This window comes from Pelophylax lessonae (genome assembly GCF_965119305.1).
Source record: "Pelophylax lessonae genome assembly, chromosome: 5".
Taxonomy (NCBI): Eukaryota; Metazoa; Chordata; class Amphibia; order Anura; family Ranidae; genus Pelophylax; species Pelophylax lessonae.
Genome location: NC_138772.1, coordinates 428,520,432 through 428,534,569, shown reverse-complemented (window position 1 = coordinate 428,534,569; position 14,138 = coordinate 428,520,432). Strand labels below are relative to the sequence as shown.

The following is a 14,138-nucleotide window of genomic DNA, read 5'->3' as shown; positions in this document are numbered from 1 at the left end:
GGGGCTTCTGTGCTGCCTTGAGGCTTAATTTAATTAAAAAAACAGAACTTTTTTAAAGAAGAAATTGTTAAAATCCCTATATATATCCAATGAATGCATTTACCCCTTGTCCTAGCTAACAGAGATTAATAGCCAGGACAGCACCTAATAAAATACCCGTGCTACCCATTTCTCTACATCAGGGATCTTCCAAACTACGGCCCTCCAGCTTTTGGGGAACTACATGTCCCATGAGGCATTGTAATACTCTGACATTCACAGACATGACTAAGCATGATGGCGATTCTAGTTCCTGAACAACTGGAGTGTCACAGTTTGGAGACCCCTGTTTTACATCATTGCACTGGTTAATAGCAAAGGGTTGCATAGGTTGAGAAAAGGAAAGCTCTTTTTTTTTCTTCTGAATGTTACAAGCAGATTGCTATTATCCTAACTATTTCAATACTGGGCACTTTTACCCCATTCCTGCCCAGGCCAGTTTTTTAGCTTTCAACGCTGTCACACTTTGAAAGACACCACTGGGTTTTTTTTTTGTTTTTTTTTTATTTGCTAAATTTGCTACGTTTCTTTGGTGAAAGTAACCCAAATCATTGTTTTTTATTTAGTCTATAGGAAAGTTATAGAGTCCACAAACTATAGTATATACAGCCGTGGCTAAAAGTTTTGAGACTGACACAAATATTATTTTTACAAAGTCTGCTGCTTTTAGTGTTTTTAGATCTTGTCAGATGTTACTATGGTATACTGAAGTATAATTACAAGCATTTCATAAGTGTCAAAGGTGTTTATTGACCATTACGTTAAGTTTAGGCAAAGAGTCAATATTTGCAGCGTTGACCCTTCTTTTTTAAGACCTCCACAATTCGCCCTGTCATGCTGTCAGTCAACTTCTGGGCCACATCCTGACTGATGGCAGCTTATTCTTGCATAATCAATGCTTGGGAATTTGTCAGAATTTGTGGGGGGTTTTCTTGTTCACTCATCTCTTGAGAATTGACCCCAAGTTCGGATTAAGGTCTGGGAAGTTTCCTGGCCATGGATCCAAAATTTCCAAGTTTAGTTCCCCAAGCCACTTGGTTATCACTTACTCTTGCCCTTAATTTCCCAACAACCTCGTTTGAGGCACCAAACCCAAAACACAATCACTTTTGCCTTTTGGCCTCATCATGCTGAAAAAGGCATTGTTCCTCTCCAAACTGTTTTTGATTGGTTGGGAGAAGTTGCTTTTGGAGGATGTTTTTGTACTATTCTTTGTTCAGGAGTTTGTTCTTAGGCAAAATTGTGACTGAGCCCACTCCCTTGGCTAAGAAGCAACCCCAAACATGAATGGTCCCAGGATGCTTTACTATTGCCATGACACACGACTGATGGTAGCGCTCACCTTTTCTTCTCCGGACAAGGTTTTTTCTGGATGCCCCAAACAATCGGAAAGAGGATTCATCTGAGAAAATTACTTTACCCCAGTTCTCAGCAGTCCAATCCCTGTGCCTGTTGCAGACTATCAGTCTGTCCCTGATGTTTTTCCTGGAGAGAAGTGGCTTCTTTGCTGCCCTTATTCACACCAGGCCATCCTCCAAACGTCTTCCCCTCACTGTGCGTGCAGATGCACTCACTCCTGCGTATATAAAAGTGTGGAAGGGAGGGGTTAATAGAAAATTGGTTGCTCTACCATGCCTTCATGTGTAAGTGTAAACCAACATAACCAAGCACATATATATCCCACACAGGACATGGGAAAAGTGGTTATATAGTTGGTTTTAAATAAACAGAGAGACCAGGCCATCCTCCAAAAGTCTTCTCACTGTGCGTACAGATATACTCACTCCTGCCTGCTGCCATTCCTGAGCAAGCCTGCACTAGTGGTGCGCCGATCCCCCAGCTGAATTAACTGTAGGAGGCGGTCCTGGCGCTTTCTGGACTTTCTTGGGCGCCCTGAAGCCTTCTTAACAACAATTGAACCTCTTTCCTTAAAACTCTTGATGATCCGATAAATGGTTGATTTAGGTACAATCTTAGTAGCAGCAATATCCTTGCTTGTGAGCCCCTTTTTGTGCAAAGCAATTATGACTGCACATGTATCCTTGCAGGTAACCATGGGTAACTGAGTAAGAACAATGATTGCAAGCACCACCCTCCTTTTAATGCCTTGTGCACACTGGACGTTTTTACTGCTGCTGTTTTTTTCTGCAGCCAGTAAACTCCCCAGAATGTTATCCTATGTCTTCATGCACACATAGGCTGTTATCAGCAGTGTTCGGCAGGAGCGTTTTCTGACTGGAAAAATACCCCCAGAACTAGTGGGTTTTGAGAGGAGTTTAAAAAAAAACACTGAAAACTGCTTTTGCAAAATAACTGAAAAACTCCTTCTACAGCTACAGCTTTCTACTGAAGTTTTGATAACGTCCAGTGTGCATGAAACCTAAAGTGTCCAGTCTGTTGTTCTTAGGCCCCTTTCACATGGGCGATCCAATCTGCCTGTCAGTTTCTCAAGCGGACCTGATCGGATGCTCCATGCATCCCTATGGGGCAGTGCTGACACCCGCTGCTATCCGATTCTGTCCATGAAATCTGGACAGATGGAAACCCTATTTTCCATCTGTCTGGAGGATCAGATGGGATGGGATCGGATGAGAACGGACAGGCGTCCATGGTCATCCGATCCTCCTATAGAGGACAGTGGGGATCTGACAGCGGATGTCATGGACATGCAATAGTGTCTGGTAGCTTACCTTTTCCTCATGTCTGCATAGAGGCCAGACTCTTCCTTCTTGCTGTTTTTATCATCTCTCTTCCCCGTTTGGCTCCACCCCAGGCCATTCCATGATGTCTATATTAACCAGCGCACTGCAGGTCTGCTTGGCTGTTCAACAGTGTTTGTTAGTTCATGTTCCTGTCTGCCGTGTGCTTGATCTACCTTTCTGTGTACCGACTTTGGCTTGTCTCTGACGACTCCTGTTTGCCTGTGACCCTGACCTTTGGCCTGTCCCTTGGTTACCCTCATCTGCTTGTTGCCCCGACCTCGGCTTACCCATCACTATCCCTTGTGTCCTGAGTGGCTGCTTCCCCTCTCTCCCTACGGAGCGTGACCCGGGGGAGCCCAGGGGCCGTGACCTGAGCCCAGCTGCAGCTAAGTCCATCCTCACCACTAGAGGCTCTGGTGAACACCTGCTGGGTCTTAGACTCCGCACCCTGGGGAATCTTGGACTCGCGTTTCTGTCCATCCGCAGCAATCTGCTATTGGGTTCACTACCTTGCGGTGCACCCCTGCCTCCAACAGGGTGCACTTGTCACCTGGCCACAGGTGACCTGACAGTTTGAACAGCCATGAACCCGGCTGACGTGCCGCTCCCCCCAGACGATCCATTACAGGGCTTAGTTCGCAGACTCGAGACGCAAGAAGCTAATCAGACTCAGGTGATGTGATTCCTACAGGAGCTGGCTTCCCGCTTTGAACAGCTTCAGACCTCGTTGGGAACCCCGAATCCGCAACCACAAGAGCAACCAGTAGCTGGGCCTGCCGTGCCATTCACAGATTCGCATTCGCTGGAACTACCTCCTCCAATCCTTTTTTCTAGAGACTCCAAGACCTGCAGGGGGTTTCTTAGCCAATGCACCATCCATTTTGAGCTTTAGCCGCAAAACTTCCTGTCAGATCGGGCAAAGGTAGCCTATAATATTTCCCTCCTTTCCGGTGAAGCTCTAGCCTGGGCTGCCCTCCTATGGGAGAAGAATGATCCGGTAGTTTCCAACCTGTCCAACTTCTTGAAGCTCTTTCATAACATCTTCGAGGAGCCGGCTCGGGTTTCTTCAGCGGCTAGTGCTCTTTTACGTCTCCGCCAAGAATCCTGTTCAGTGGGGCAATATGCTCTCCAGTTCCGTATCCTCTCAGCTGAATTGAGCTGGAACAATGAGGCCCTGGTCGCTACCTTTTTGCATGGCCTCTCTGACCGACTGAAGGACGAATTAGCGGGAAGAACCATCCCCGTCGGTCTGGACAATGTCATCTCCTTATGCAACCAGATCAATATTCGTTTTCAGGAGAGGTCCATAGAAAAAAGACGCCAACACTCCCTAGGTCCTAGCCAGTCTGAGCTCCCCTCACTTTGTTCCGTGGAGCATTCTCTGCCTGTTGAGGAACCTATGCAGCTGGGCCGGACCAGACTAACCCTCGAAGAACGTGCTAGGCGCAGAACTTTGGGCTTATGCCTCTATTGTGGAGGCAAGGGCCACTTTCGTGACTCCTGCTTGCTTCGCCCGGGAAACGCTCGGGTAATACATTTAGAAGGTGGAATATTGGACCCAGAAACATCGCCTTCCCTTCTTCTTCTTCCGGTGTCCCTTCATGTAAGCACTTCTCCCCAATCGACCCTTGCATATCTGGATTCCAGGGCTGCCGGCAACTTTATGGACTGGAGAACTGCTTCTTCTATGAAGCTCACCCTTTCACCCCTTTCTACGCCGTTGGTAGTCTCGGCAATTGATGGCACTGTTCTTCCAGGGGGCCCTATTCGCTTCCAGACACTACCTATTAGGATGTCGGTAGGGATTCTCCACCAGGGGTGGATTTCCTTTCTCATCCTACCCAAAGGAGAGGAGAGGTCTTGGGTCCCTGCATCGGAAAGCTTTGCACCTCGTCTGTTTAAAAAGATTTCATCTGAAGTTTCCCTCTAAACCCGGGCCCAGGCGGGGATGGGGGAGGCCTCGTAAGAGGGGGGGGTACTGTAATGGACATGCAATAGTGTCTGGTAGCTTACCTTTTCCTCATGTCTGCATTAGAGGCCAGACTCTTCTGCTGCTTTTATCATCTCTCTTCCCTGTTTGGCTCCACCGCAGGCCATTCCAGGGAGTCTATATTAACCAGCTCACTTGCAGGTCTTCTTGGCTGTTCAACAGTGTTTGTTTGTTCATGTTCCTGTCTGCCATGTGCTTGATCTACCTTTCAGCGTACCGACTTTGGCTTGTCTCTGACTACTCCTGTTTGCCTGTGACCCTGACCTTTGGCCTCTCCCTTGGTTACCCTCGTCTGCCTGTTGCCCCGACCTTGGTTTACCCATCACTATCCCTTGTGTCCTGAGTGGCTGCTTCCCCTCTCACCCTACGGAGCGTGACCCGGGGAAAACCAGGGGCCGTGACCTGGGCCCAGCTGCAGCCAAGTCCATCCTCACCACTAGAGGCTCTGGTAAACACCTGCTGGGTCTTAGACTCCGTGCCCTGGGGAATCTTGGACTCACGTTTCTGTCCATCCGCAGCTGTCTGCTATTGGGTTCACTACCTTGCGGTGCACCCCTGCCTCCAACAGGGTGCACTTGTCATCTGGCCACGGGTGACCTGACAACGGAGCTTACATCCGCCTGCTCTGCGGGGATTGGCGAATCGATCCCCCGCTGCGCAGAACGGACTCTGTCGGCCGGTGCACCCGTGTGAAAGCGGCCTAACTCAGCCAGTATTAGAGTGATTTCCAGCCTTGTCCTCCTCAACACGAACACCTGTTAATGAGAGAATCACTGACATGATGTCAGCTGGTCCTTTTGTGGCAGAGCTGAAATGCAGTGAAAATGTTTTTTGGGGGATTAAGTTCATTTTCATGGCAAAGAGGGACTTTGAAATAATTGCAGTTCATCTGATCACTCTTCATAACATTCTGGAGTATATGAAAATTGCCATCCTAAGAACTGAGGCAGCAGACTTTGTGAAAATATTTGTGTCATTCTCAAAACTTTTGGCCCGGACTGTATATCTTAAAACTGATTAATCCTGATGTCATGGCATGAATCAAAGCCATTTATTGTTTGCAATTGTCATGTGATCTGCTATGATTGGTCACAGCGATCACAAGGTACCCGTAGTGGGCTGGAACTATAAAGGCCCTGCTGAGCCATCATTTGACAATAGGCTGGGTGGGAAATGGTTAAAATGTGTTTCTTAGCTAACTAAGCTTACAGTAGAGCTTCGTTAAAATATCTAGTATAGTTCATGTTGTGCCTTTTTTTTTAATTGTATATTTTAGCCATATCTTGTAACACACATCTGTTCAGTTCTGGTAGAATCCATTGATATGTGTTATATCACATGTTCTGGCTGATCTCGAATATCCTACTATGTGTAATGTAATGTGGGGGAAATAGAATGATAGATAGATTGATAATCATTTAAGTTCAGTGAAAATCAATGGTGGATGCCATTTATGACTAATACTTAATGTTTCTGTTTTTCTGCAGACATGTAAAGCCTTCCTTCCTGCTATGATGGCCTCCAATCATGGCCATGTAGTGAGCATTGCCAGCTCTGCTGGACTGATAGGAGTCAATGGACTTGCAGGTGAGAACAATGGGTCAGCATATACAAATGCAGCAGTAAGGGTAAAAATTCACAATAGAATTTGTGTGGAGGAGTCAGGGTGGATTTGGTTTAAATCAAGTCGACATCAGGTCAGTGGATGTCCGCTAACGGGTGCTGCCATGATGGATCTAAAAGGACAGGTGCTCTTTTAATGCTTTAAATGTAAGAACTCATTCTTGCTGGTAGTTAGTGTGAAATTGTGTGAATGCATCAAAGGTATCTTAAATAGAAAACTATCTTTAGATAGATAGATTTTTAGTTCAAAAGCATTTTATTAAAATTAAATTTGATAAAAATCAAAAAAATCTGATTTAAATAAAAAAAAAAAAAAAAGCCAATTTTTTTTTTTTTAATTCATTTATTGTTTTTAAAAATCATTGATTTTTATCCACCCTGGGAGAAGTGAAATAAACTTTATGCTTTGGTTGCTGTTCTTCTTTCTGGAAGAGTATAGTTGTAATACTTTATTCTTCTAACACAGAAATTTAAAGAAATAATCTGGTTGCTCAAAGAATGCAGAGCATCCTGCAGATAGATTGAACTTTTTAATATCTATTGGGATTAATAAAGTATTCTGAATCGGAATTGTATCTAATAATGGCAACATTTATCCATAAAACTGTGCTGTGCCAAACCGAATAATAATAGAAGACAAAGATGAAATATCAAAAAATCAAAATTTCTCTAAATTAAACAACGCAAAAAGGTGAGTGAAAAAAGTGTCCCCTTATGACCTAAAGTCCGTTTCATGAACTCATTCTTCACTGAAGAGTTCCATGAATCAGTGCATCCACCACCAGTGCATCAGATCATCACCAGAAATAAATGTATTGAGGCCTGAATCCATGACTTGCTAAATCAATAGAAAGGTCAAAATACGCAAAGATAGAAACTCCTTGGCACACTGTAGAATGCACAGCTTTGATAGTAGGTCAAACATCGACACATCCAAAGATGTCAGATGAATCTCCCAATAAGAATAGAGGGGACCCCTGAAGCTAATGAACGAAACCTCTTCTGGTACCAAACTTTCATGCAGTTGTCACTCAGCAAAAGCATAGAGGACACCCACACTCCACATAGTGTGGACCAGATAGCAGAATTTTAATAAAAGATAAAATTGTACTTGCAGAAAGGCAAATACAGCGCTGTATAGTCACATCAACCTGAGAGGCAAATCCAAATCGCAATGACTTAATGTACTTGGCGCCGCCCTGATACGATTTGTCAAAAATGACATTTTCAAAGGACTAGAGCCGCCCGCAAAGTCATTTCTTTTATAATATAAAGTACTTCCATGTCCCAGCAGGATGCCGCCGCTGACCCAAGCTTCATTGTGGAAACGAGGATAGTCGTCATATTAAAGCCAAGCCTTGTTTTGAAACTAATATGGCCGCTAGCCAAACCGAGGCTCCTTTTACTACTAAAATGGCAGCCTCACTTTCATTTCAAAATGGCCGCTGCAATGTTGTTCATTTAAAAAACAAAAATTAGCAACGTTGCGGTGGCAATTTTGAAATGAAATGAGGCTTGGTTTTTGAACGGCAGCCATTTTAGTAGTAAAAGGAGCCATCTTTGTTTCAAAACTAGGCTTGGCTTTATTATTTATGATGACTATCATAAATAATTTATGATGACCTCTGGCATGCGCTCTGAAGGTCCGGGGGGACCTTCAATCTATTTGCCGGGAGCTTGCCGGAAAATCACTCCCGCGCGCATGGCCATAAAACAACATTTCGTCATCGCGGCTCCGGCCAATCATCGCGCCGGAGCCGCCTCTTCCAGCCAATCACCGTGCCGGAGCCGCCAAACCCGGAAGAGACGGCGAGGGATCATGGCAGCGCCCGCAGCGATGTCCGGGGGTCCGTGTCGGGGCTTCGTTCTAAGGTAAGTAATACATAATGAGCTAGTATGCGATGCATACTAGCTCATTATGCCTTTGTCTTGCAGGTTTTTTTTTTTTTTTTTGATCTGTGGGTTTACAACCGCTTTAAAGTATGCCTGTTCTGAATTTGTGACTTAAAAGCACTTAAAGTTGTTCCAAAGGTTTAACATTCTTGAAAATAACAAACATGTTCTACTTGCCTCTTACCGATCCTCCTCTTTTTGGTTCCCCTGCTGGCGGTCCCGGCTCCTCCTCCCTGCCGAATGCCCCCAATAGAAAGCTGCTTGCTATGGGGACACTTAAGCAGACTCGCTCCCGAGCCGAGCTCTTGTGAATGTACATTGTCCATCCACGCAAGGAGCGAGGCTTGGCCCCACCCCCTGCTTTATCCTCATTGACTCACTGGCTGTGATTGACAGCAGCAAGAGCCAGTGGCTCCCGCTGCTGTGTGAGCCAATGAGGAGACAGAGACCTGGGAGAGCCGCTGCTCTCATGCACATAGCTGGGTCGGGACTGGGCTTAGGTAAGTACATGGGAGGGGGGAGCTGCACTTAGAAGGTTTATTACCTTAATGCAGAGAATTCATTAAGGTAAAAACCCTTCTGCCTTAGGAACCACTTCAAGTCAGACACAGCAAAGCAACTAGCACTTTCTTCATTGCTAGCAATGGCCGCCCCCATGCTTCCCATATATAAGTGCCACTTTAAAGGTGAGCTTTGAGTACCTGCAAGCCTGTCAGGATATCTTCAGTCTGACAGTGGGTGGACGACAGATTTAGGTGACTATAAGATAATTAGTATGGTGGAGGGGCAGGAGGGCGATTCAGTTTTGCCTAGATGTAGGCTTTAAAGCAGAACTGTGGCCATAAAACAACATTTCGGAGCAGCAGGATATATTATTATAGAACAGACAAGCTGGACACATAGGATAACCGTGCAAAGGAGAGTGCAAAATCTGGTGCAGCTGTGCATGGTAGCAAATCGGCTTCTAACTTCAGCTTGTTCAATTAGGCCAGGTTCACATATCTGCAAATTGGATGCGGGTTTCCCCATATCCAATTCGCATTGGCATGCAATTGTGACTGGCTCTCGATGTGCACAGGTCCAAGGCGGCCACGGAACGCAATGGAAAAGGGTCCTGTGCGTGTTTGGGTCCGGTTCAGGTGCGAATTCAGGCAAACATTCGCACCTGAATCGCACCTGAACCGGTGAACAGACAACGTACCGGACCCCAGGCACGAGCCCACAGCCGCACATATGTTAACCCGGCCTGAAGCTTTGACAAAAATCCTGGAAGCTGATTGGTTTCTATGCAGAGCTTTACCAAATGTTGCACTCCCCCAGGTTTAAGTAAACCAACCCCCGCTATGTCTTCTACAATAAAGGCTTCTTACCCTCCTCTTCGCAATTTTCATTACACTGTACATGTGTAGCTGAGTGTATAACTCTTGCATCGGCAGAGTGGCGGGATGTGCTACGCCATCCCATGCCAGCCAATCAAGACAGCTGGAGACCCAGCAATTAGAAGAAGCCAGGAAGAAGATATTGGTGAGGACATGGGAGCTAGCAAAAGTCACATCACTGGAGCAGAAGTAAATATTTGTGAACTTTAGTTTTTTCTTAGGGTATATCACTTTTCTGAGATCTTTCCTGGCACACCATATTGGGAAATACAGACCAAGAACAAAACTAACGTCACTTTATCTGAATCTGTATGTTCTTTCACTATTCTGGGAGCCAGAAACCAAGCCTGAATGAGGAAGAAACAAAATTAAAATCTAGCAGACTTAAGCCTCGTACACACGCGTCGAAAATTGGCAGGGAATTTTCGTCCAACGACCGATCTGCCGATTTTCGGCTTGTTAGTATGATGCTTCCAACAACCGACTCCGACTTTTCGGCCGAAAAAAAATCTGGTGTGCAGACTATAAAATTTTTGTCTGCCGTCAAAACACAGCCGATTTTCGTGCAGTCGGTACGGATTTCGACAGGGAAAAATCTAATGAGCAAGACTGGGCCTGCTCAGTGAAGAAAGAACACAAAGAAAGCAAACCAACACATGACATCACTTCTGAAGTAGATTTTTGTTGGGCGAGAAAATTCGTGTGCAGTCTAGGCACATTCCAACCAACAAAACACAACTTGGACAAAAGTCGGACGATCGGTCAGCCGATAATCGTTGCGTGTGTACCAGGCTTTAGGCTCCATGCACACTAGATTTTTTAAAGCTCCTAGAAGCTGTTGTTAGCATTTTTGTTCTGCTCCTAAAAGCGAAGTAGTGTTATCCTATGTGTCACCATGCACACTATTTTAGGCCATTAGCAGTTTTTCAGCTTTAGCGTCTAGGAGCAGAAAAAAATAGCTTTTGTAGAGGTTCTTGAAACGTTTTTCCAGCAGAGCTTTTTTTTTTTTTTTTTTTTTAAAGGAAATGCCAAAATACTAATGCTCCTAAGGCTCCATGCACTCTAGCATTTTTTATAGGCTCAAAAAAAAGCTAGAAAAAAAATGCAGGATGAAAGATGCTAATAGCATTTTCTGCAAGCTTTTAGGAGCCTTTGCATTTTATTAGTGTTTTTGCACTACATGAAGAAAAAAACGCTAAAACAAAAGCTCTTAGTAGCATTTAGGAGCATTCAGTGTTTTTTTTTTCTGCTGGAAAAACGCTTCAAGAAACTGCTTCTAGAAGCTGAAGCTCAAAAAATGCTAATATCCTAAAGTAGTGTGCATGGACGCATAGGATAACACTATTCAGCTTTTAGAAGCTTAAAAAAACACTAGTGTGCATGGAGCCCAAATGCTCATAAAACGTTACTACAAAAAGCTATTGCCAGCGGGCTTTTTTTTGTTTTTTTAGTTTAAAAAAATGCTAGTGTGCATTGAGCCTGAAATGGTATCAAGTAGAAAAAATATAGTATGTGAATGAGTTCCCGCATCGCACCTAAATCGCACAGTGGTTCACACTGAGATCTGCGAACCGTTGGGGGTGTCAATGTAAAGATATACAGTTTGTATGGCAGAAATCGCATAGCACAGACATCGCATGTGATCTGCACAGCAATGCGGTGTGAATCACATGTGATGTCTGGCCTCAGAGTAACATAAATGGGCCAAAATGTGCTTAAGAAATGTTATCAGTTATTTCTATTACTCATTAGATAATACTGAAAAGGTGACCTTTGATATTTTGGTGACTAACCTCTTATCATTCTGCAGGATGACACTGCTAAAGTACACAAGCCACATAACTAGAACAAAGTTCACGGCCTCTTCCCTGCTACAAGTGCCTGTAAAGTGTAAAATGCCAAAGAAAACACAAGGCACCACCATTATTTACATTGCTGCTTATGGGAGTAGCTGTATAAAGCAATGATTTGGGCAAGCTGTGTTTTTTGTGTTCAGTGTGGAGGCTTAGAAATATTTAAATACTGAAATTGCTAGAAAAAAAACATTTTGGGGTTTGTTTACTAAAACTGAAGAGTGCAAAATCTGGTGCAGCTGTGCATGGTAGCCAATCAGCTTCTAACTTCAGCTTGTTCAATTAAAGCAGAGTTCCAGGCTAAAAATACCCCTGGGACAGTCAAGGCTGTGCATTTCAGCAATGATAGCCTCTGAGCTGTCCCCTGCTTCACTTACCTTTTTAGAAGAAATACTTACCTTGAAAATGTCTTGTCCAGCGCTACCATCTCAGGTGTGGGCAGCTGAAGCCGGAGCGTCCCTCTTCGGTGTCCTCTTCTGTGAGGTCGGAGTCCTAGAATGCCCTGCTCGTCACATCCAGTGTAGGCGCGTCATCCCTGAACAGCTTCTGGGCATGCCCAGAAGCTGTTCAGCAGGGAATGACGCGCCTGCACCGAAAGTGACAAATGACTCCAGTGCAGGCGCATTGACTCCTGGGATCGATGACGCTCATCTCCCAGGAGTCAAAGCAAGGAGGAAGTGACGTCGTGGGCCGCAGCCGCAGAGGGAGGAAGGTAACTATATTTTCATTAAAAACAAGGTAAGTGAAACAAAAAAAAATTTTGAATAATCCAATTCTTTTTCAGGTTCATCTAAGCTAGCGGACGGTGCAAAGATAGTTTTTAGGGTGGAACTCCGCTTTAAGCTTTGAAAAAAAAAAAGCAAAACTGAAAGTTGATTGGTTCCTATGAAGAGCTGCACCAGATTTTCTACTTTCCAGTCTTAGTATATCAACCCCTTTATGTTAGAAACTGTTTACTACACAGTGGTCCTACTATTTGCTTTTAAATGTTTTTTGAGTATATTTTTTAATAGAGGTTATGGTTCTACTGCAGGAATCAGGGACTATTGGATACTTCTTTTAACCTCTTGCAGACCACCCCATGCATGAATATGGTGACGAGGCTGGATCATGTACATGTATGTAATCCAGCATTTTGGGTAGGGGGAGTGCACCCACTGCCCTATCTGTGCTTTGATTCACTAAAGGACAAGTTGGTTAGCAAGTCCCGGCCAATTATTTATGGTTGGGACCTGCTGATCGGCTTAGCGAATCACAGTATAGAGCCTTGTGTTTACAAACAACACAGGGCTCTGTACACCCAGAAGAGATGTAGCTGTTTTTTTTTTTTTCTTTTCCTTTTTTTTTTTTTAGCCACATCTGCTGGTAAAAGCAGCACATATTGCACATTGTTAGGCAGACAGTTAACCCTTTCATTGCCCCTGGATGTTAACCCCTTCCCAGCCAGTGCCATTAGTACCGTGACCATTTATAGTATTAGCACTGATCACTGTATTAAGGCCCGTACACACGTACCGATCGTCGGCATACAAACGTCGGCGGACGAAAGATCTGCCGATTGTACGCTTGTTAGTATGGTGCCCCCGACAGCCGTCAGCGCACATTCTGCCGACAAGAGTCTGTCTTGCAAGCATTAAAATTTTTGTATGCCGACACCAGAGCGGCCGATTGTTCGCCAGTCAGTACAGAATTCGGACGACAGACCGCAGATTTGCAAGACTGGGCATGCTCAGAAAAGAAAAAACACAGGGAAAGTTAACCATTACATGACATCACTTCTGCAGTCGGCTGTAGTCAGCGGACAAAATTCTTGTGCTGTCTTTGCACTTTTCAACAGACACCGACAGCCCGGGGACAAAAGACGGCCGATCGTTCGCTGACGATCGGTACGTGTGTACGGGCCTTTAGTGTCACTGGTGAGATCGGTGGCAGTTAGTCATTTCCCACCCATTGTCAATGTCGGATTGCCTGCCACGCTATCACGGTCCCACAATAAGTCACTGATCACCGCCATTACTAGTATAAAAAGAATTCCAGTGTATATATATATATATATATATATATATATATATATATATATATATATATATATATATATATATATACCTTCATTTGTAGATGCTTTAACGTCCACGCAAATTGATGAGTATATACTTATTGGGATTTTTTTTTTTTACCAAAGACATGTAGCAGAATATACTTTTGCCTAAATTTATGAAGAAATTAGATTTCTTTTTTTTTTTTTTACCAGTGGTGATCAAAAGAAAAAAAAAACTCTATTTGTGTTAGGCCTCATGCACACAGGGCGTTTGAAAAAATGAGCTGCAAAGCCAGTTCTGACACCAGGAAAAAGCAGCTGTAAAAACGTGCTTTTAGAAGCGTTTTATATTGGAGTTAATGCAGGTTTTAGCCACGTTTAGCAGCATTCGCGTTAAGCAGCCTTTCTCTGCCCTCTTCTATTTTTCAACCTCAAATCCAACTACTACAGCTTAAAAACGTCAGCTGTGGCCTAATGCTGTATGCCGTGTTAAGCAGCCTTTAGCAGTGTCAGGCGTTTTTACAGCTTAGCGCTGCTTTTTTTTTTTTTTTACAGCTTAAAAACACCTATGCCACTTACAGCTCCTAAAAGCCTGTGTGTGCATTAGGCCATAAAATGACA

General features: G+C 44.3%; 1 protein-coding gene across 1 annotated transcript in view; it reads left to right on the top strand.

Annotated features, from left to right (window-relative positions):
• The window catches only part of SDR16C5 (short chain dehydrogenase/reductase family 16C member 5), a 68,143-nt gene that overhangs the window by 38,806 nt on the left and 15,199 nt on the right, over positions 1 to 14,138 (top strand). Inside the window, exon 3 of the mRNA XM_082259145.1 lies at positions 6,219 to 6,318. Within this exon, the coding sequence (XP_082115271.1) occupies positions 6,219 to 6,318 (100 nt within the window). The remainder of the gene's footprint in view (positions 1 to 6,218; positions 6,319 to 14,138) is intronic.